The following is a 22,678-nucleotide window of genomic DNA, read 5'->3' on the forward strand; positions in this document are numbered from 1 at the left end:
CCAAAAACATGGGAAAACTGACTTAAGGGTATGTTTTGGCGAGAAATGGGGAGAGCGCGCCGGGTCTCGGCCGTCTCTGGACTGTCATCGTTTTAACGGCCTTTCTTCATCTGCCCTGTACATCTTTGGCCCTGTCTTGAATAAACGGCCTTTATATTCAAGAGTTCTCTAACTTGCAACGTGTCGCCGGACGAGCGGACGAAGGAGCTTGGCGCTCTTCGTTCGACAGACTCCCTATACTATCATCAACGTCATCTTCATCACACCGTCCGACAGAGGCCCTTTCTGAACTTAACTGATGCGGTCCTGGGCAATTGTATGGAACCCTTCGGTTACGTACGGCCGGTTTTGTGCACTTTATAAGGGAGAATCAGCCTATTGCAATTTCATCTAAAATATGTGAGACTGATTTTAGCGTGGTCAGCTACAGCCCCGCCTCAGCGTAACTGAACAATTAAAATACATCAAAAGTATTCGATTACTGTTACGGTATTTTACTTCAGATTTTTCTGACCATAAGTCAGATGTACACGGAATAGAATCATCTGGTGCGGCTTCTTTGATTTGTTGTCTGTTGCAATGCATAGCTTTTATTTCCCCACGTTTTCTTGCGAAGACGTGAGCCATCGATCGACACTGAAGGCTGTCTCGGCGTACGCGCTGGCGAAAGATCGAAGTGGACACGTAACGTACGAAGACCTTCCTTCCGCTGCAGCCCATAGTTATGCAAAGCATCCCGCTTCTTTGTTGTTCCGCGCTCCGGGGGAACAAAGGTCCATCTCACTAAAATGGCATTCTTTTGTGCCGTCGCTAATAAACGAGAACATGGGGCTGTAGTCAATGCAGGTAGCTTGATGTCGGGCTCCGCGCGCAGCTTTTGCCCAACTCGTCCATTTCCCCTCCATGGCGGACAGATATCCCACGTTATAGCACTGTTTGTCATAAGTTCAAGTTTTCGAAGTTGTACGCACAGTTGCCACTTTTTTCTCATAGAAGGTAATAAATAACTGAAAAGAAAAAAGTATTGGATCAATCGAAATGGTACCCGTTTATTAATAACGGGATTAATTGATTTATCACAAAATCGGACAGAAATGTAATTTGTTAAGAGTCGTCAGTTATTGCAACGCATTCCGTACAACTGGTTAAGAGCAAACGAATACCCAAGCGCGTAGAACACGTTCGATGGAAAACAAATGGTCACGGGAAACAGCCCTATCTCTCGTCATCCTTGGAAAGAGTTGCATCACGTTTGGCCGCTAAGAGCAATGTAATAAACATGCAAAATTCCTTTAAGCTGTATGTATGCTGGATGAGGGCTTAATCAAAGTTTGAACACTGCGCGACTCATTACACGCCGCTACGTAGGTGGCGCGTCCGCAGGAACACAGCCGACCGAAGCAGCGCTGCCCGTGCAACTAGGTGGCTCGAAGAACGCAGCTGCGGCTGCCTCTTAAAGGCGACCTAGCTCCATTCAAGCAAAGACTAGTTAGATTACTTCTCAGTTACTGAACTTCACATGAGGAATATGTATATACGAAACTTAGGTGTAATACTAGAGACGCGCAGAGGAATAGCGCACGCCAAAAATATCGTGATGCGCACTGCGCATGCGCTATACGATACCCGAGACCGAGCTCTTTCGTACGATCGGCCAGCGTACGCCGAAACTTGAGTTTATCGTGCCCGGCCCTCACGTACGATGGGAGATCCGGCCAATACAAGGTAAGAGCAGTAAAAGTATTCAACACGGGAATACCAACGTTGGGAAGTACAAGGATGCTACTGTCATGTAGTGGTGACGAGGTCGACGACACAATTGAAGGGTCGATGATTGCACTAAAGAAACTGTTTATTTGGGCTGACTTGCGCCCGCAAAAGAACTAAGCAACTCGGCGGCGGCGATAGAAACAAACGTGCTCGTCGAACAAAGAATACCCGTCACACTCGGCAACGCTCAACTTAAAGGCTGCACAGAACAATCTAGATAACGTCGCAAGCCGCTACCAGCACGGGCTGGAACATTGTGGAAAGACACCCGAGTGGCCGGAACCTTCGAGACAGATCTCGGTGCATCTTGTGCTACAACAAAACTGATAAAGGTGTGACTCGCGGCATCGAGCATTAACAAACAAAGATTACGGAACTGATACGCGGTCCAGAATCAGAGTGATAAGCCTGTATGCCGGCGGCTGTTAAAAAAACAACAAATACTGTTTTGAAGGTTTCGCGGCACTACCATGGCACTACAACGAAACTGCCGCAGCAAAGAAACCGGCTAAAATCCCGGTGCGACTTGGCTATATTTTAGCTTGGGAGTAAAAAAAAAAGAAAAAAAAAAAGCCCGAATTAACATTACTAGAACAAACTCAGTTTCACAGGAGTGTGTCCCAAGTGGCGGTCGCGAGAACTAGCGGCGCTGCAGCACGGCCGGTCTCGAGGGAGAGCGCGCGCTCTTTCTCTCGAGTGAGTGAGTGAGTGAAAACTTTATTGAATATTTTAAGGGTTTCGCGGTTGTGAAGTCTCCGTCGTCTTCTCTGGCGCTGGCGACTTGAGACTTCTCGTCAGCAAGGGTGGGCCCCTATTCCAAGGCTCCACTGAGTCGTGCTGCATCAGTCGCGTGCTGCACTAAGGCCCTTTGGGTCGCGAGCTCGCTGCTGGTGAGCCGACTCTCCCATTGCTCCGCACTCGGGTTTTCGTGTTGGTGGAATGCTTTGTTGCGTTCGCATTCCCACGTGATATGATAAAGTGTAGGTGTGGCATCGCACCAAGGGCAGGTGGCTCTGTATTGTGTCGGGAACATTTTATTAAGTATGTGTAGGTTAGGAAAGGAGTTGGTCTGTAATCTGCGCCAGCCGGTCGCTTCCTCCTTTGTTAGGGCTTTGTGTGGTGGTGGATATCTAATTCTAGCTCCCCTATGCAAGTGCAAGATCTCTGCGTATCCCCCCTCGCAAGCCTGTAGGCGGAGCTCCGGAGCATTTGACTGCCCTGCTCGGAATGCGTAACCTCGAGCTAGGCTGTCTGCTCTTTCGTTCCCCCCTATGCCCGTGTGGCCCGGGATCCAGATTAGGCTATGCCTGGGTTTCTCCTCGGCGGAGGTTGCCCCGCTGAGTATTTTAAGGGCTGTTCTGCTGATCCTGCCCCTCGTGTAGTTCCTGCACGTCTCCTTCGAGTCCGTCAGTATGTTGAGAGATCGGCCCGTTCTGTAGCCTTCTGCTGCCGCCAGCGCGACGGCAATTTCTTCGGCCTCCGCTGTGCCGGCGACCTTTGCCGTGGCACACGTGATCATGTTTCCTTCCTTGTTTACCACTACCGTCGCGGCTACGCGTTCTCTCTCGCGCAGATATACGGCAGCGTCCGTGTGCAGTCAACTCTTGCTCCTTGCCGGGCGCGTCGTCTGCTACACGCGGCGCGAAAGGATGGAGCGGCCAGCACACACGTAGCTTTTGCGTGCTGCCGTTGCACTGTACGTGGCTGCAGTGTAACTATAACTACATTACGACAGCTTTGGCTTCTTTCCTTCAGGTATTATAACGAGCACCCTCATTTCCCCTTAATTTATCTGCTTATATATATGTGTATATATATTATTATTATTATTATTATTATTATTATTATTATTATTATTATTATTATTATTATTATTATTATTATTATTATTATTATTCCTTTGTCTTCTAAAAAAGCGTCAGATGTGAAGAGATATTCAATGAGTTTACTAAAAGAGGAGTCAGTGAGAATGAGCGTGTGCACTGCGAAAGGAAATGACTGAAGAAGCGCATGAGTGTATTAAAAAAACTTACATTGCGAGTAATCAAGTCGCGCCCTTGATAGATTCCCCTCCTCTTTTACACACACAGACACACACATAGAAAAGAAAAACAACATAATTTTATTGCTTGTAGGGTAATGTAATTTCAAACTAGCACTGGACAGCAGTTTTAAAGCACGTACGATATTCAAGGTATCTACAGCGCCGGAAGGGGCACGAGAAGTGAATTGTATGAACCTAAGTTATATGTTAGCGCGAAAAGAAAAAATAAGAAGAAATGCAATATTGTCAACAACACTAATTACCCAAACGGCGTCCGAGAGTCATCCCTTCAATCAAATAAAGGGTTTATTTATTCATTATCTTTTTTTCTTTTTCTTGTCAGCTGCCGCATCTCGCTGCGTTTTCTACGCCGCATGCTCAGTTATTTTGAAGATGTTTTCATTTTTGTGATCATCTTGCTTGTCGAATTTCTCTGCAGTTCTTATGATGTCTCCTCTCTTCGCATTAGCTGAGTTGGAAGCCCCGTGCACAATTTCGCTTCATTGACATGCTTCAGAAAAGCTGTAATCAACGCTCAATTCACGTGATATGAGAACTTTATGCGCAACATAGCATTGCCGTGACAATTAATCGATCAATGACAAAAGTCTTTTCAACAAGCGAAATTCCTCGCCCTCATGGCTCGTCTATTTCCTCGTCGCGAAAATACTCAAATTTCCTTCTAATTGCTGGCACAGCGACGAACTCAAAATGATCCAAATCAAAATCCGTTTGTGCAGCTCAGCTGTCCGATTTGCGCTATGTACACTGATAGGCTCTTGGAATCTTGCATGTTCTCTACTGGCATTGCTGTCGAAATACACGGGGCAGCGCGATTTGGGTGCTGTGTCCTCGGTATATAATGCCTTTTGCGTTCGAAATATGTGCCAACAAGAAAATAAAGAGCCTTGCTACGCGAACTATCACAAGAGTACTTGAATATAGTTCCTTTTTAAATGCAGATCAGAAATTGTTCACTTCGAAGTAGGTTATCTCTTATGTGCAGAGCTTGTGCCCACATTTTAATCTCGAGGAAATCTATCAGTGACACGAACAAATGACGGACTTCCAATTCGTTTCAATAGGCGTTGCCCTCAGTGCAAAGCATGCAGGCCAGCATGAAGAGGTCTGATGTTAAAAAAAAAAATATAGCAGAAATCTTCGTCTTAAGAGAGGACGCGATTGCGCCTTTAACGCGGTCTCTTCATTCCGCCAATTTAGGCATCTGGGCTGGCACGTAGTTGGCAAAGCGTACATCTATTTTTTTTTTTAAATTTTAGGATAAAGACGCAGCATCGTCTCGGCGCACACCCTATGTTTACAGTGAACGGCATAGAATTGGAGTCACACATATCGGCGGCTTGAATCCCTGTCACAAATTGGACTAAAACTGGGAAATAAGGTGGATGCTAAATAAGAAGCGAAAAATTGCATGACAGCACACTGAACGCCGCGCAATGAACGGCTACGTCATAATTTAATACGAAAGGACTTATGCGCCGCGATATCGCGTAATAAAAAGTAATGAAACCGAAGAGGAAACATTACTAGAATGCTGGTTCTGGCGAGCAAGTCGACAACGCTTTCGCACTTGTTTCACGGCATTAAATTTCGCATCACACAAACGCGTTCACTGAGGTAATGCACGCCTTCGAAGCCAAAACTGTCATGATGTAGTCATAACTGCACTGCTGCCGTGTAGAGTGCAACGGCAGCACGTAACAGCTACGTGTATGCCGCCCGCTCCACGCGCCGCGTGTAGCAGACGACGCGCCTGGCAAGGAGCAAGAGTCAACTGCAGCGCCGTTAGTTCACGCATGGCGCTCTCTCCCTCGAGACCGGCCGTGGTTCACGGTCGTTAGTTCACGTGACCGCCACCGGGGACACCTCTGCGGGCGGAGCTGTGAGTTTGTTCTAGTAACGTTGGTTGGTTGCTTGGTTGGTTCGTAGGAAGGGAAAGGCGCAGTATCTGTCACACTTGTGTCTGTGAACACCTGAACCGCGCCGTAAGGGAGGGGAGGAAGGCGGGAGTGAAGGTGGAAAGAGAGAAAGAGGAGCCGTAGTGGAGGGCTACGGAGTAATTTCGACCACCTGGGGATCTTTAACGTGCGCTGACATCGCACAGCACACGGACGCCTCTTCGTTTCGCCTCCATCGAAACGCAGCCTCCGAGGTCGGGTTCGAGCCCGGGTATTCCGGACAGTGGTCAGGCGTCTTACCACTGCACCACCCCGGCGGGGCTAGTAACGTTGGCCCGAATGTGTTTTTTATTTTTAATCGATGTCGCCACCGTAGTTTGCGTTCGCGCTTTCGTACGGCCAACTAAAAGCGCCGATGCAACACACGGAGTAGGGTCCTATAATTTGCTGGCGTTTATCGCACGAAAGCGTCCATACGCTATACTAAATGTGGTCCTCGGTAACATTGACCACATATTCCTTGCGACTGGGAAGAAGTGTGCTCAGCTAGGATGGTATGCTGTTTCCCTTGGGCACCCTCGCATGGATTTGCTTAGTGTTTCGTTGATCTGTGCCACGGCCTCTAAGCGTCGACTTATTTGTCGATTGTATAGCACATCGCGACAGTATTCAAAGTATATGCGCGTAAAATGGCCTGTGTTTGCATTTCTAGAGAGCACATTGACACGCCAAATACTAAAAAGTTTTTTTTTTTTTTAACTAGTCGTCGCCAACTTACAGTACCCCCAAGCGGTAGCTATAGGTAAAGCACCACATAGGTACAGGACTGATTGTGCCGTGCAATGCGCGGTGACCGCAAGAAGGTTATATAGAACTTCTGGAGTGGAGGCGGTGCGTGAAAAGTGAAGCCGGCGTCCGGCATCTGGCAAGGGGCAAGGAGATATCGCCAAGGGGCGCTTCCATCTATAACATCCAATTTGCGGCTCTACGCTACTTTGCACTTGTCTGGATATCTTCATGCTCTTTTGGATCGCACGGGATAAAACTTCAGCGAAAAAGTTCTGAAAAAAAAAAATGTGTATATTAATGACCAGCATTATTGGATTCTAAGGCACAGAGCATTTATACAGTGTGTATAAATGTGCTGTGTTGATTATGTCGAGTATGAGAGCCTCAAGTGTTATGTCGTTGAATAGCTTATGTCGCGTATAATTGCACTAGCCTTATTGTAAGTCTTAATTGCTATCAATAATAAAATAACATAAATTAAAATAAACAAATTAGTTCTTCGTATTAAATTCAACTTTCGGCTACAGCATCAAGTCATATCGTTAAATATCTTGTATCGAGAACGAGATATTGCACTATACGATTTGCTGATATTAGCTAATGAGCTTTAATTGGGTGATTTTATTAACAATTTAACTTTAGGCTACAACATCAAGTCATATATCGTTTAAAAGGTCTCTACGAGTAGAATTCAAAACAAAATGGTAAACTACGCAAAACCATGTAAAACCGTACTAACGCGGGTCTCACTATAGTTAAAATAAACGCTTAATGAAAGCGAAACTGTCTCAATGTTTACAGATTCACAGCACCTAAGGAGTGCTAAAAGGGCTCCCGATTATTTTTTTTTTTTTTTGACCGCTTGAAGGAAACCAACATCTGGCGTTGGCACGTGCGTCCCATCGGTTAGCTATTGGCAGAAACAACTGAAAGAAGACACGATCATTCGTTTCTTTCCTTCACTTCATAATTTCTGTAGCATAATCATGGCATAATCATAACACCTTGAAACACTTTTATTAAAAGGCTGTCATTTTTTCTCATAGTGCTACCCAAAAGAGTTTGAAAGATGCACTAGTTCTATAAGTCGCAGTGTTAATATAGTTTTCCAATGCCATTAATATCACTAAAATAACAGAATTAGTTGATTCAACGTTGGTAAAGAAGGCAGCGAATGCCGCTCATTTGGACAGAAAATTTTTATACTGTCAGCAAAGCATACGTGCCACAATGCAGAATTAAGGGCATATTCTCATCCCGAAACAGTGTTCATCAACTGTCTGCTCAAATTTTGAAACTCAGTTTACGGATGTGCTATGTGCGCCGCAGCGCAAGAGTGTTTTTTGGCCCAAGTAATGAAAAAATCTGGAGAACATTATAATAGCTCGGCCCCGATTACAACCACTCTTATCACAATGTAAGGCGTAAGAAACAAGAAATTGGCAGTCTGAACAATGGATTTTGACAAGATGATTTCATTAAGATTTTCTTAAATTCACATGCGCGCAAATGCTCGCGAAACGCGCGCGATGCGCTTGCTCTGGCCGGCACCGCATGCTTTTTTGCCCCTTGCAGCATGGCCGCCACTGGCTCGGCCAGCTTCACCCACTCGCATTGGCGTCCATCAACATTTGTTCTAGTAACGTTGGGTGTCTATGGGGGACCGCCACTCCAGAAGTTCTATATAACCTCCTTGGGTGACCGTGTCTATAGTGAGGATGGATGGAATGGATGGGATGGATGGGATGGATGGATGGATGGGATGGATGGATGGATGGGATGGATGGAATGGATGGATGGAGTGGATGGATGGATGGATGGATGGATTGGATGGATCGATGCATCGATGGATGGATGGATGGATTGATGCATCGATGGATGGATGGATGGATCGATGGATGGATGGATCGATGCATCGATGGATGGATGGATGGATGCATCGATGGATGGATGGATGCATCGATGGATAGATGGATCGATGCATCGATGGATGGATGGATGGATGGATCGATGCATCGATGGATGGATAGATGGATGGATGGATCGATGCAACGATGGATGGATGGATGGATGAATCGATGCATCGATGGATGGATCTATAGATCGATCGTCTTCTTTGAAACGGGGTGGTTGCAGTTGCTATCATGCTCGTCCCCCCCCCCCTATATCTAAATTATTGTTTTGGTTAACTATACCATGATTCTATGTATTTAATTTTTGTTTCTACATTATTAACATTATGTCACTTTTCTGCTTTTAAGCCACCAATCTTGCAGTCGTTTCTTGCTAGCTTCCACCGACGGTTTATTCACCCGGCCACTGGTATCTGTAAACTCCAGAGCTTCAGGAAGAGTGACTGCACCTGCATAGACTTCCGGATGGATACCATTACATTTAAGTACAATATGATTAATTGTTTCTGTGGATTTACCACATACTTCCTATATGTCATCTTCATTGTTAAATTTCTTTTTATAGCTGCCTAAGGCACCCTGATCTAGCTTCAAAAAGTAGGGCACTGCCTCTTGAGTTATCAAAGAAAGCTTCCTTCCTGATCTGCCTTTTCCACTTTCGGTATAATTCCACACTCTCTTTCTTTTCCATCGAATTTATCTAATTTTCACCGTCTGTGTTTTTCACCTGTTGCTTAACGCTCTTTATTTCTTCGTCCTTGTGACCGGCATACTTACTGTTTAGTTTCCTAGTTCTTTTCCTCCATTGTGAGTCAACGCTGTTTAGGTATAGGTATTTAAATACTTTAGCTGCCCATCTGTTACTGTCCAATTTCCTCAGGCGTTCCTCATATATTTTACTCTGAGCTTCCCGTACTTCGAAAGATGCCCAGCCCACATCTCCCTGTACCGCCTCATTTGTGGTTTTGCCGTGGGCCCCTAGTGCTAATTGTCCGACGGCTCTCTGATTTATTTCTAATGTCGACTGTACCTCTGATTTTAGGGACAAAACCGTATTTCCGAAAGTAAGCCCGGGCACCATAATTCCTTTCCAAATACCTCTCAAAACCTCATACCTGTTGTATCCCCACAATGCCCTATGCTTCATTATCCCGGCATTTCTTCGCCCTTTGGCCATAAGTGATTGCTCATGCTTTTCAATGTATGCCAATCCTTCGCTTACCCATACCCCGAGATATTTATATTCTGCCACTCTGGGTATTTCATGGCCTTGTATTTTAAGACCTTGATCAAGTGAGCCGTTCAAATTCATCAGACCCGACTTAACTGCGCTGAAACTGAAGCTTAGAGCTTCCCCTTCGTCTCCGCAATACTTAACTAGAGTTTGCAATTCTTCCTGACTCTCTGCTAGCAGCACAATATCGTCTGCATACATTAAATCGGGAAGGCGCTGCTCTACCGTCTTTCCGCCTAATCTATATGGCAGGTTAAAACCTAGGTTACTTTCTTGTATCCTCCATTCCATATTTATCATATAAATTATGAACAGCAGCGGTGATAGAGGACAACCTTGCCTTAATCATTTGCATACCTTGACAGCTTCTGTACTTCTTATCTCTTCCCATCTAATTTCTACTTTGTTATCCCGGTACATTTCCTGTAGGAACTCTGTTATCTCATGACTGATACCTTTTTCTTTTAATATGTTCCACAGGAGTTCCCTGTTTACGTTTTTGTACATGTCCAGGAAGGTCAAATACAAATGTCTATTTTCCACTCTAGATATTTGGATGCATTGGGTAAGCACGAACAGGCTATCATCTAAGCGCCTACCATTTCTAAAGCCGTTCTGAAGTTCTCCGAGTATCTTGTTACTTTCTACCCATGCTTGCATCTTTAATTTCACCGCCTGCATGGTCAACCTTATGTAACAGATGTTATGGTAATTGGCCTGTAGGATTTTATGTGCGTCCTTTCTCCTTTCCCTTTATAGATCAAATTCATTTTACTCTGCCGCCAGCTGTTTGGAATTTGCTTATTCGTTGTGACTGTTTCTATAGCTTTTAGCAATGTTTCCTTACTTCTTGGACCAAGTTCATTAATCAGCTTAATCGGAATTCCATCTATTCCTGTAGAAGGGGACGTTGTTGAGCCACCTGGGGGGAATTTTGCACATATTCTCATCGTCAGTGCTCAAAAGGTCTGCTTTTATAGCAATTACTTCTGTTCTCTTTTTTTTTAATGCGGTTCTTATAGTTTGGTACATTTTCTATAGCCTTGCATTGCTTTCTTTTGTGCAGTATGCGGCGTGGTGACAGCAGATTTTCTGAGTGGCCTTGTCCACTGGGCGGCTGACACCTGGGGAAGTGTGGAGCTGCCAGTCATTGGAAAGGTGCGTATACACTGCCTGCCAAATTTTGCGGCGATGCTGCGCGACAGTCGTATACCAGTCGGCTGTGCGCGAGCTGAAGCATTGTAGTCGACCGACTGTCCTGACGGGTAACCGCAGTGTGTCACTACGAATGAAGCAAATAAATCTCAGTGTTCCCTGTGCTTTGTAGTCAAGCAGATGGAATTATTCACCATTGTATTCAGTTTTTTGTAGTACAGCAAGTACAATTTACCATTGTGTTGCCACTGCATTAGTATTCACAGGTTTGTCTTCGCTAATGTGACCGAAAGAGGACAGCAGTCGTTTGAGGGACTACGAAGCCCAATGTACAGCCATCGTAGTGTCGATAGAGCATATCCTTTAAAAAATGATCACATATGCAAGTTTCACCATAAACGGGGCTTTTTATTTAGTGGTAAAATGTGGCAAATCTCGTGCACATTTTCCCAACTCTGTGTTCAGCTTTCTCTATTGGACGAGCAAGTTGGATCAGCTTAGCCTTTAAATTAGTTTTTTTTTAATTAGAACACTCGCATCGTACGATAAAACAAGAAGCGTTCTTGCTTGCTTTTTTCTTATTTTATGACTGAATGAGAGAACACTAAGGGCAAAAGGCAGGAAAACGAGGAGTGAGTCTTTCAGGTTCCAAACGGAATTTTTGTTCACGCTATTAAGACAACTGCGGAAAAAAAAAGAAAGCTTATATAATAGCTTTAAGCACCCCTAATATTCTTTTTTTTTTGTTCTATAAATGAGATTAACGGTGCCCTCAGTGGCGTCGCCACGGTGGCAGGTTTAATCACGACACTCCTCCATAAATCGTTGTGTTCGACGTCGCGCAGACAATCGCTTTAGAGCGAAAGTGCCTCAGTTTAGTTTCCAGTGCTGGTTCGAACAAAAAATAAAAAGGAGCAATGAGCAATGGGTGATCGTCTACACACACTCAAAAAAAAAAAAAAGGAAAGAAAGAAAGCGTACTCATGGGTTCAGTCCTGAGTCCCTGTGGTGTAAAATCGCCTGCGTAGGAGCTGTGCTGCTAGATTTTAAATGAAGCGTGTGCAGTTATGATAGAAGGCAGCCTCGCCCCTTGGGCACTGGCCCTGTACGCCGACCTCCACCTGTCATGTGCAGCTGGCCCGCCTTATTCCTGGCTGTGCCTACTCTCCCGGGTGTTTTCGCTCATGATGAGGCAACCCGCTACGAATGGTTCCTCCGAGAGCTGCGAAAGTGTGGGCGGGCGGAAGCGCGGCGTCGCACCTGGATGTGACGGCACTAATGGCCCTTGGCGTCTTTTTTCCCCTCTCGCTGTCACCGTCTTTTTTTAGAGCGCTAGCTCCGCCCCCCTTTCATCCCCCCAGCGCTAGCAGCGACCGACTGATACCGCTGGATGCCGCTGACGCCGCTAGAGAGTCAAGATAACGTGACTGCATAGAACACCGTCGCTGCCATGCAGAAAGAGGAGGGGAGAGGCTGTGTGGCGGATAGGGTGCTCTTCAGTTGCCGACGCGCCGGTTATTTCACGTAGGCCCCCACCTTCCTACGGCTAGACCTGGTTCTTGGCGCTGCGGAAGCGAGGGTATCATATTGTTTGCGTCGGCATCGGCGGCGTTGTCCCTGAAACCAACTCCGCAGCTGGGGTTGACTCACTATCGGCTTTAGCAGCATTAGTCAGTCGCTGCTATCTCTTCCCTCCTCCCTTTATCGCGTCGTCCGCTTGCTGTGCGCGCTTCTGCCCCCATCGTTTGCCGCTGGGTGTACACGCCGCCCCCCTCCCCCCTCTTCCTGCGAGTCTCCGGTTGTCAAAGCGCCGGCTCGAACTTAATTCCTTTCTTCGCTCCTCCTCCAATGCAACCCCTGTGCGGTGGCAATCAGAGAGCCAGATCGGTGGCAGCGGATCTGTATATGTGCACCGCCCGAGCCGAAATTGCCGCTGCCGTTCGCCACTGCGAAATTATCTGCCAGTTCTTTCTGAGCCATGAGCGAGACGACCGGTGGAAGTCCTCCGGCGGCGGCGGCGGCGGCTGCTGCTGCTGCTGCTGCTGCTGCTGCTGCCGCTGCTGCTGCCGCCGCCGCTGCCGCCGCCGCCGCCGCGCCGCCGCTGCCGCCGCCGCGCCGCCGCCGCCGCGCCGCCGCCGCCGCCGCCGCCGCCGCCGCCGCTGCCGCTGCTGCTGCCGCTGCTGCTGCTGCTGCTGCCGCCGCCGCCGCCGCCGCCGCCGCTGCTGCTGCTGCTGCTGCCGCCGCCGCCGCCGCCGCCGCCAGAGCAGAGGCCCAGCGCCGTCGCCACCAGAATCCAGAGTAGTAAGCGAGGCTGAAGCAGAAGCTGATCGCCGCCGTCGAGAAGACCCTGCCGTTCGCACCGCCGAAGAAATAATTGTGCTGCACATTGTCATACTTGAACACCAGTGCCACCAAACCTAGTGGAGAAACAGCCACCTTAGCAGACCTATCCTGGTAAAATTAGTGATATTAAAGCTTGAGGGACACCATTGCATCTGAGAAGAGAATGTCGCTCCCACTGATCCTGTGCTAAGCACGCCATCATGCGTTAAAATGCGGCAAAAGTGGCATACAATAGTAAAAACTAAAAACTTGCTGTTAAAATATGTTGAACATCGCGAACATTTCCTCAGCGGCTGGGTCTCTACCCTATTTCAATGTGTATAAAGTTCATTTTGTTTTTTAAATTCTTTGGCCAGTTGAGGCACTAGTCTGCTAGCATGTTGCATGTCATCATTGCACATGCGCCAGGCATCATCAAGCTGCACAGGCTGACTAGTGCCTTCAAATGCAACTCAGCGAAGCAGTAGGTACGCCTCAAAGGAGACCTTTGGTCGAACGGAGTCTACCTACATTTCCATGGCTTCGCGGCGAACCAACTCTCTTCAGCTCTCATATTGCATATCCCACTTTAAAGTGTGTGCACTCTGACAAATTATGCATGCGTTAGTAGGGAAGGAGGTAGGGTAAACAAATTTTTACAGGGCGACCATTTTTGGTGCACTTCCCTCCTGCTTTCACCTTCTCATTCCTTTCCTCCCGGCGAGGTTGAAGCATGTACCTATTTTAAGGCAGATACTGTGCCTCTGCTTCTTTCATAATTAACTAGACAAAAACAAATTCGAGGGGTGCACTTAAGTCTGTTTAGGTTGATGGCCCCAATAGACCTTATGCAAAATTGCTGCCATCTATCGGCCGCCGCGTGTGTTTCCGCCATGTTCAAGGGTAGCTGCACTGAGGAGCGGCAAGCGGCATAGGGGGTTGCGCAAGCGGCTGCGTTAATGCTCGTTGTTGCTGATAATATCGACATGCTGTTGTGCCCCTTGTTGTACGCAAAATTAAAATAAGGGTGTAGAAGAAAAGAAGCAGCAAGTTACATCCCTTGAGCTTTTTTTTTTTTTCTCTTGAGGCTTGTGTTAATTTGCTCTCGCGTGGTTGTCGCGCTAGGTGCACTTTCGATCAACAGCGTGCCTGAATTGTAAAATATCTTATTTAGCGTGCATTGGAAGATTGCAAATCAGTATCCGGTGCTAAGGCAGACGAAATATATCGCCCACAGTGTGTTCAGTTTGCCTGTAGACGGACTGCCTTTTCGCATAAAATATGTGCAAGAGTGTTGTTCCTGATTTCCTTGTTGCGTCAATTCATCTCAGCTTTTAAGGTTTCATGCGTACAAGCTGTCAACAGATTTTGCCCTATGTATACGTCCAGGTATCTAGATAGAACAGGTTTCGGCACTTCAAAGGCGCCAGACTGCTCTCCTAAATTCCAGCACGACATTCTAACGTCTTTACGCATTCGATACATCGATGAATTGAATATAGTAGACTGCGTCCAGGCTTCAGTTGCTGAGATGCGTCTCCAAAACACAACTTGCAAAAGAAATGACTCAGAGTATATACATGGCAGCAACTGCCCCTACCGTTTAGCTACTCTCGTCTACCGCGAGTTTGCATGATTGTTGTTGCTATAGTGATGGCGATCACTGCGCTGTTTGGTTTTTTTGTTTGTTAGTGTGAGATTTTTTTTTCTGCGAGTTGTGTGAGGTGCATCGAAAAGGAGTTATGCCTTAATTTGGACCACACCAGTTTTCTTTTCTCCCATCCATATCACTGAATAATGCCATTTCTTTGTTTAACCTTAATGGCGCGCCATGAAAACAGCGTAATGAGGTAGGGATTGAAACTGTCAATCATTTGACACTATTCACAAAGCAGTATCGTTTGTAGCGAGCCTTACCGCGCTTAGCAGTGAGGTTTGCTACTGCGGCTATCGCAGTAAGCCGGGCCGGCAGTAAGCCTAAGCCGGGCCATTAAGAAAATTATAGAGGAATGTCTACAAGCCGAACTGTCCTACGAACAGGCTCTTTGAAAGCTCAGTGTACAGATGATTAACTCTATCGAAATGTCAGCGCAAGAAACCACGTGGATGCTGCTGAAATTCAATATGAGTACCACCAGCCGAGTGGTTGTGTATGTCAATACACTTTGGCCAGAGGAAAGAACAAAGACTAAAAAGACGACACAACAGATGAATGAAGAGTGACTTGCACAAAACAGCCTCGACATTTGGCACAAGTCTCCCATTCAAAAGTATGAACAACGCCCAGATGAAATGAAGGACCTCACATTTGCCAAGTTCACGGTGGACTACAATCGACCCAAGCCAGCTTAGCGATGCAAAACGACTGTACTGAGGTGCCGAGACTATAGGTTAGACGACTCGGTGAACTACAAGCAAGAACATTTCAGGCTGTACCATCCGTTCAAAAATGAGATTGACATTCTGGATGGGAACGCATTTGAGAAAATCTGACAAAAACCGGGAGAAGGTAATGCAGATTAACAGTAAATACTCTAGTGGTATGGCTATTGCCCAGTTACTTGCTTATTGTGAAAACATACTGCTTGCGAGAAACGCAGAGATGCAGCAACAGCAACAACCATCGGGCCAAAATGAACACAGTAGACAGGACGAGAGAACCGCAGTTCCAACTTTGGTTGAAACCAACGACGATACCGATTTAGTGCCAGTCAAGGAAGTTAAAGAGGCGCCGTGATGTTCGCCAGACAACTAATTCCAGCTGGCCTCCAGGTTCTTTATGCCTTCCCGGTGCCCCAAAGCCCAATCATAACAGCAAAATCATAGCGCCTAATATTTTAATCCACTTCAATAATCAGCGTTTTGGCACCGATGTGAGCGATATGACCAAGTATAGGGAGAACAAATATTTGATCAGAATAGCAGCTTGGGCATGTTGGTTATGCATCTTGAGGTAACATTGCGGAACGTGGACGGGAGCACAAGATTAGAAGATGACACAAATAGCGCTCTTTGTGTCGTCTTCTAATCTTGTGCTCCCGTCCACGTTCCGCGCTGTTACCTCAAGAAATATATCTGATTGCCGAGTTGCTTCATGGAAGTGGGTATGCCTCTAAGGTCATGTTTTAAATAGCCTAATGTACGTGTATCTTTGGCTGGAATTTCTTTATAGAAGTTTTTCATGAGAGATTAGGTAAAAAATTGACACTAAGTTGCTTGTATGATGACTCAAGGGTGACTGGTCTGTTGTTAAGTCATAAGTGAAAAGATAATTTGGCCTTTTGTGGCAAAATGTCGTTAACTGCCTATCATTCATCAGTGTTAAGGAAATTTTCCATAATGAGCACTAGTTAGTAGTGCAATCTAGATATTTCTGATGAGTGATGTGGTCATTATCAGAGTGGATTTTGTGATAAATAATGCAGTCTTCAGCAAACATTCCGATGGTCAAGGTAATTCTTAACGGTAGGTCATTGATACAGGTTAAACAATAATAAGGCTATTACACTACCTTGTGGTATGCCAGACATTGCATCATTTACAGAGGATGAATAGTTTTGCAGAAGAGTGGCAATCTGGGCCAGTTAGTACATTATGCAGAGGAGAACCAGTCAAAAGGGACAAGGATTATAGGAGAGGCATACAACTTAGTATTATTAGTTATGAAGGGAAATGAATTGTTTGCAAAATAATAAGTTTCTTGTTGAAATTATTGTTAAGGAATCAATGCAAAAAGGGTGACAGTTTAGTTATTAGATGGCAATGCAGAAAAATATTTATCATCCCAGATATATAGTTAGGGCTGGTTAGTCCTTGGTTGAGCATCTTTTATGATGACCTTTGTTTGAGACTTCATTTAGGCCTTACCTAAACCCTTATACATTTCGAGTGAGAAGTCATTGAAAACACCTGTACAGCAGCGGTATGCCCTGGCGTATACATTTTCTGTTCTGCATTTTTATAGGATTTAATTTTAAAGTCTGCCATTTTCGTTATCTCACTTCAGGGATTTGCTGCTCTTTGCTGTTGTGCAGCTTTAATGGGTGTTTTGATGAACGAGGAGCTGCAATGAACAGAGCTGACTTAATACAATCATCAACCAGAAGCATTATATAAGAAAAAACAACAACTACAGGGACTGCCTTTAAAAACCTGATTATGGTTTTGTCATACGAAGGCCTTATTTCACAGTGCTCCTAGTCTTTGGCAGATGTTAAGGGATCCTTGGTATCAGCACATTGTTCTGCAATGCCAATACAATGCACCTTGACTGCAGGCAAACAAGAGATGCAACGGCTGCCAAAATCCTACATAGGATACATAGGCCTTCTGTATCTTTTAAGCTGTCATCACATCATGCATTTATGGAACCTACTAAACAATAATCATCAATTTGACATTATTGATGACTATTTTGAGTATATTTCTCTTGGTGCCTGAGTGATTTCATTCATACTTGTAGATTATATTGATGTCAACTTCTTGTAGCATAGTCATTGAGCAAGGGTGGCAAAAAATGTGTTGTAAGGAATGGCCTGGCTGTTTAATGGCCTGTAATACCTAGAATTCTGAGGGAAATTTTGCTCACCTGGAGGAATCGGGGAATTGCCAGAGATAGCATACAAAATTTAACCTTAATTAGAGATAAGATGTGTTAGAAGTACTTGTTGCTGAGCGATTTGGCTCATGGTTCAAATGGAGGGAAAAACACTGACTGAAGTTAACCAAATGGTCTGCAGTGATTTGCACAGCTCAGTACATGATTTGTACACGTTTTTATGATATCTTTTTGCTTCACAGACATAAGGCATGACATATTGTTTTCTGTCTAGCTTGATTTAGCTGTTATTTTGTAACTCTCCGCAAATCAAAGCAAGCACTGTGTATGCTGGTTTGTTGTGTGCTAGTTGTCATGTTATTTACCAGATTTTTGAAACAAAGCACATAAATAGTGTTGAATGGGACAGGCTGTCGGGCTAGTTTGTATTGATCCATTGTGGTTAACAGCATTCAGACAGATAGACAGAGCACAGAAAACAGAAATGACGACACAGCGCCTGTGTCACTTTTATTTCTGTTTTCTGTGCTCTATCTAGGTGTCTAAACACTGTCAACCACAACGTGAATGGTGAACAGGACACAAGAAGCTGACAAGGATGTGGCGCCTCAGTCCTGTATGCATTTGTTTGGCTTTCAAGAAGTTATACACCAAATCACCTACCAGCCAAAGCTTTGGCATGTAGCTCTGTTTCTTCATCAGCACCAGCCCAAAATTGATAAAGTGTTTTCTGCAGAAGCTGGAAGCAGTAACGAGCAGAATTATTTTGTTTTAAATCCATACTGCAAAGGTAGCTGTCACAAACCTCCTCCTTTATGGTCAACAGAGGCGCGGGATCCCCTTTATGGTTACCCATCGTCCTTCATGAGGTTTGAGAACAAAGTTAAAAGTTAGGCCGGTCAACCAGTGAAGTATGTGTGTCGGTATGTGATTGAGGAATAAGTTCAAGAAATTCACTTTTTTTTTTACAAACAATTGAATATATATAGATAGTCCAAATTACATTGCATAATTATAGAGTACAATAAAAAAATTAAGCGCCACGGCACGATAGTGATAAAAGACGATTCGGTAAATGACAAGAGGGAAACCCCAACAATGAACAAAGCACTGTGATAAACGAAGACTATATAAAGTTAACAAAGTAAGTATTCTAGATATAATAAGTATGGACAATAGTTGCACAGAAAACAGTGAGAAAAATACTGTCAGATCAAGGTTTAAACAAATTTGGCGAAAACAATATTCGATTAACCAACAGTCTGTGGCAAAAAGGAATTCTCACGGCTTTCTTGTTAGATGAGGCATCGAAGGCGCAGAGTTGATCGATAGCAGTGGCCATACAAGAGGAGAAAGGATGAGTTGATCGCGGGCTCGGTGAAACACAAGACGCTTTCCCAGCTGCTGCGGGCGTGCTGCGGTCTGCTTTTTTATACTCTCCGCTGGCTGCGCTGTGGCCGCGTCAAGGACGCGCGGTCGCTGCCCCGAGATTCATGTCGAAGCCTGCTCGGAGGAGCGGGGAGATCCCGTAGGTTCCGCTCTATATGTGAGGCTGAAGATCCCGTAACTTCCATTCTATAGGTGAGGCAGCTTGTGACAGTAGCCATGGGTAGCAAAGGTACGCTGAGGGCCAGTAGCATAGCCAGAGCCAGAAATATTTTCGAAAAGGGGCGTAATCCCCTAAAAGGGGGTTACGCCACTGGTCAAAGAAAATTGGGGAATATAAAGGCATATAGAGGGAGGGAGAGGGTGTAAGCAGCGCTATAAAAATTTCAGAAGGTGTTTTGCCACCAAAGCGCTCCCCCTGGTTACGCCCCTGGTGAGGGCAAGTCTGTCTAATAATATTTTAGTTACGATTCTGTGCCTTCTACCATGTCTGTGCCTGGGTAGTTTTGTTGTTTTTTTTTTGTCCAAGAGCAACAGATTCATAGCTGAGAAAATTGGATTTAAAAATTGAGCATTTTTTTCCCACTTGGTTTAAACTTGTCACATTGAGGCTGAAAAGGACTCCATGGTACAGTGCCTCCATGGTAACTGTTTGATGTAAATGGTGGTGTAGCCTAGCCTCAGCAATGCACGCACTAAAAACTGTTTTGGAGCACTGCAGCTTGCTTGTGAAAGTGCCTGTTGCATTTGCTTCATAAATCGCGCATTAAAATTTGAATGCCTCAACGAAAATAAAACAAGCTCCGTAAAACAGGTAAAGCACACCTCTTTTTTAGTGCGGTGCTTGCGTGATTTTGCTCCAAACATTTTATGTATACTGTCCATTTCTTTGAAGGTCAAGGGGTTTTTCCTGAAATAGTTGGTAGAACATGCAGATTTCAGGTGCATCACTTAACACCATGCACTGTCAGTTGAGACATTATTGGCCGGTGGTCATGCATCACATCATAGCACTTGTATATTCTGGTCAGTGTGCCAGTCGTGCCCACGGATACGTAGATGAAAGCTGAGTTTTCTATTCTTTAATTTCGCTAATAGTTTCAAAAACATGTGCAGTGTAATGTTCCTTTGATGCCACCTACAACCTGTAATGTATGGAAAAATTTATCAGTACAAAGAGAAAAGGACGTACTGTTAAAGATAACATCACACAGTCATGAAATGTGGCCATATTTCTTGTAAAACGAGCCCTTGAAAGAGCTGCAGCTGCTATAGAGAGTTTGAGCACTTTTTGCAAGGAAGCGTAAGGATTAGATCTGGCAGAAGTTCACTTCATAAGGTCATAAGTATGTGTCGTATTGTGTCATAGGCATGTGCAGTTTTCAGAATAACAAATGCTGTAGCCTTTTTGATGTGTTGAAATTATGAGTGCGCACATTTGCATAGCACATACTCGCATAACACCTGCAGAAGGTATCTTTGGGCTTATATTGTGTTCATTGTGCTTTTTACATCACTTCAGGGCTGTTTCGCAGTGTGTGCACACTTAATGGTTCACTTTGTTCCGTGTTCAGTTTGAAAGGTAGATACAAAAGTTCCCAAAATTGTTTTTCAGCAAATCGCGTTTGGCGCAGCAGCTAGGTGCACTGGCAGCGTCATTGAGTACGATCTCTACCCTTGATGTTACTGCAGGCGTTCATCCGTCCTTTCCGGGAGCATCACATTGACCCAACATCAATCACGCGGCACGACTTCATTGAGACCAATGGGGACAACTTCATGGTGCCGATCCCAGTGCTGGCCAGCATGGCCTGGGGCTTTGCTTCAAAGCCTCCCCAGGCGATTCTGGCCACGTACCACTGGAACTGCTTCCTCTTCCTACTGGCCCTGTTCGTGGCATTCACCAACCAGGTACGCACACTTTGCTGCATTTGCAATTTCAGCAGGCCTGCGTTACTAATCGTCCACCTGGCATTTTTTTATGTTACTGCTTTCTGTGCTCTTTTGCTGTGTGCTAAAAAGTCTTAGCTGTTGTGATTAGCTTCTCTTGGCATGTAGCACCATGCCAATTCAAAGATAAGATGGCTGTGCCAGTTTCTACAATAAAGCATGCTTTCTCTGGTTCTAGTTAATTAGTTTGCAGGTTCACTTGCTGTCCTTCTTGGACAGGCAGTCACACTGTGCATGCCATATGAGGGCTTTGTTGATTGTGGGTCACTTTCTGTCTTGCAGATTCACAAGTGGTCGCATACATACTTTGGACTGCCACGATGGGTGACACTGCTACAGGAGTGGCATGTAGTGCTGCCTCGACAGCACCACCGAATCCACCATGTTGCACCCCATGAGACTTACTTTTGCATCACAACTGGCTGGCTCAACTACCCACTGGAGAAACTGCGCTTCTGGCCAGCTTTAGAAGCAGTAATTTCGGCCCTCACAGGCTGCCGGCCACGCTCGGATGACCTCCAGTGGGCGCTCAAAAAGTGACCATTCATGTTTCTGCTGCTGAATTCTTCCATGACGGTGGCTGTCTGTGTCCACTGCCCTCAGCATTACACCTGCTGCTAGCTTGACTCTGGACTCCAAGAGGCATGTAAAGGGTCCCCAGGCCTCTGAATGGCTTCTGGACGTTTGTTTCTAGTGCAAGGTCTAGTCGATGCTTGGGGAGTCTTTGTTGACAAAGTTTCCAGCAGCTGCTAAATGTGTTATCCTGAAAAGAGATTGTAGGCATGAGAACACATGGTAAAACAGGATGCAAGGGTCATGCTGGCAGCCACTGCCGTTTTTGCCAATATACTAGAATGCAGTGCACACAATGGCCTTTAACATGCAACATGTCAGCTTGAGGTCTTCCTTTAAGCTTGCTATTGGCATTCGCACCACTGTCTCGAAGGACCTCCTACGAGCCTTACAAAGACTCATCTGTCTCCAGCTTTAAAGCTTGACTGGCAAATGCTCTAAGCATGATTACAAAAGGAGTGCATAGCAGTTTTGAACTTTGTACATTAGGCTAACCTGAAGCAAGCACTCCTGTCCAAATTTTATGACCGTCAACGATTGCATGCCACGCAATTCCACTTTAGCTAACATTGTTATTTTCTGCTCGTTTGAAGCGGCAGTTTTCTTTGTGTGTATATGGGTTCTTTTGCTGTGAACCATGCAAAGATCTCAATAATTGAAACCAGGATTGCGTTTTTCTGCTGATCTCTACATCTATGCTTATACCTTACTGCAGACACCCAGCACTTGAACTCTGTACAGTGGAACCTCGTTAATATGAACTCCAGAGAGGAGGGGGGGGGGGGGGGGGGGGGCAGCAAATCAGTTCAAATGAAGCAGTGTCTGAATTAGAGGATGCTACTCTCTTCAGTAGCAAGGCTGACATTCCCTGCAGTGTGCATGAATAGCATAATTGCGAGCTTGCATTATTGCATTATCATTGCTGCATGTTAGGTAGCAGCTGTAGTTAATAATTTTGAAACCCTTTTGGGCAAAGCTGCCTCACACATATATATATGAAGACCACAGCATGTTGACAGCATGTGGTCGTGCTGAAACTGTGAGCAGAGAAAGTGGCAGCCTGCA

The 22,678-nt window shown here is 45.4% G+C and overlaps 1 protein-coding gene across 1 annotated transcript in view; it reads left to right on the forward strand.

Annotated features, from left to right (window-relative positions):
• Window positions 1-22,401, forward strand: part of Kua (Plasmanylethanolamine desaturase Kua) — a 542,303-nt gene extending 519,902 nt beyond the window's left edge. The window contains exons 3-5 of the mRNA XM_084587753.1: window positions 10,736-10,827; window positions 20,783-21,001; window positions 21,323-22,401. Coding sequence (XP_084443879.1) covers window positions 10,736-10,827; window positions 20,783-21,001; window positions 21,323-21,580 — 569 coding nt within the window. The 3' untranslated portion in view covers window positions 21,581-22,401. The remainder of the gene's footprint in view (window positions 1-10,735; window positions 10,828-20,782; window positions 21,002-21,322) is intronic.
• Window positions 22,402-22,678: the final 277 nt, after the last annotated feature.

Source organism: Amblyomma maculatum, chromosome 1 (assembly GCF_055883805.1).
Source record: "Amblyomma maculatum isolate TAMU_Amacu chromosome 1, ASM5588380v1, whole genome shotgun sequence".
Classification (NCBI taxonomy): domain Eukaryota; kingdom Metazoa; phylum Arthropoda; class Arachnida; order Ixodida; family Ixodidae; genus Amblyomma; species Amblyomma maculatum.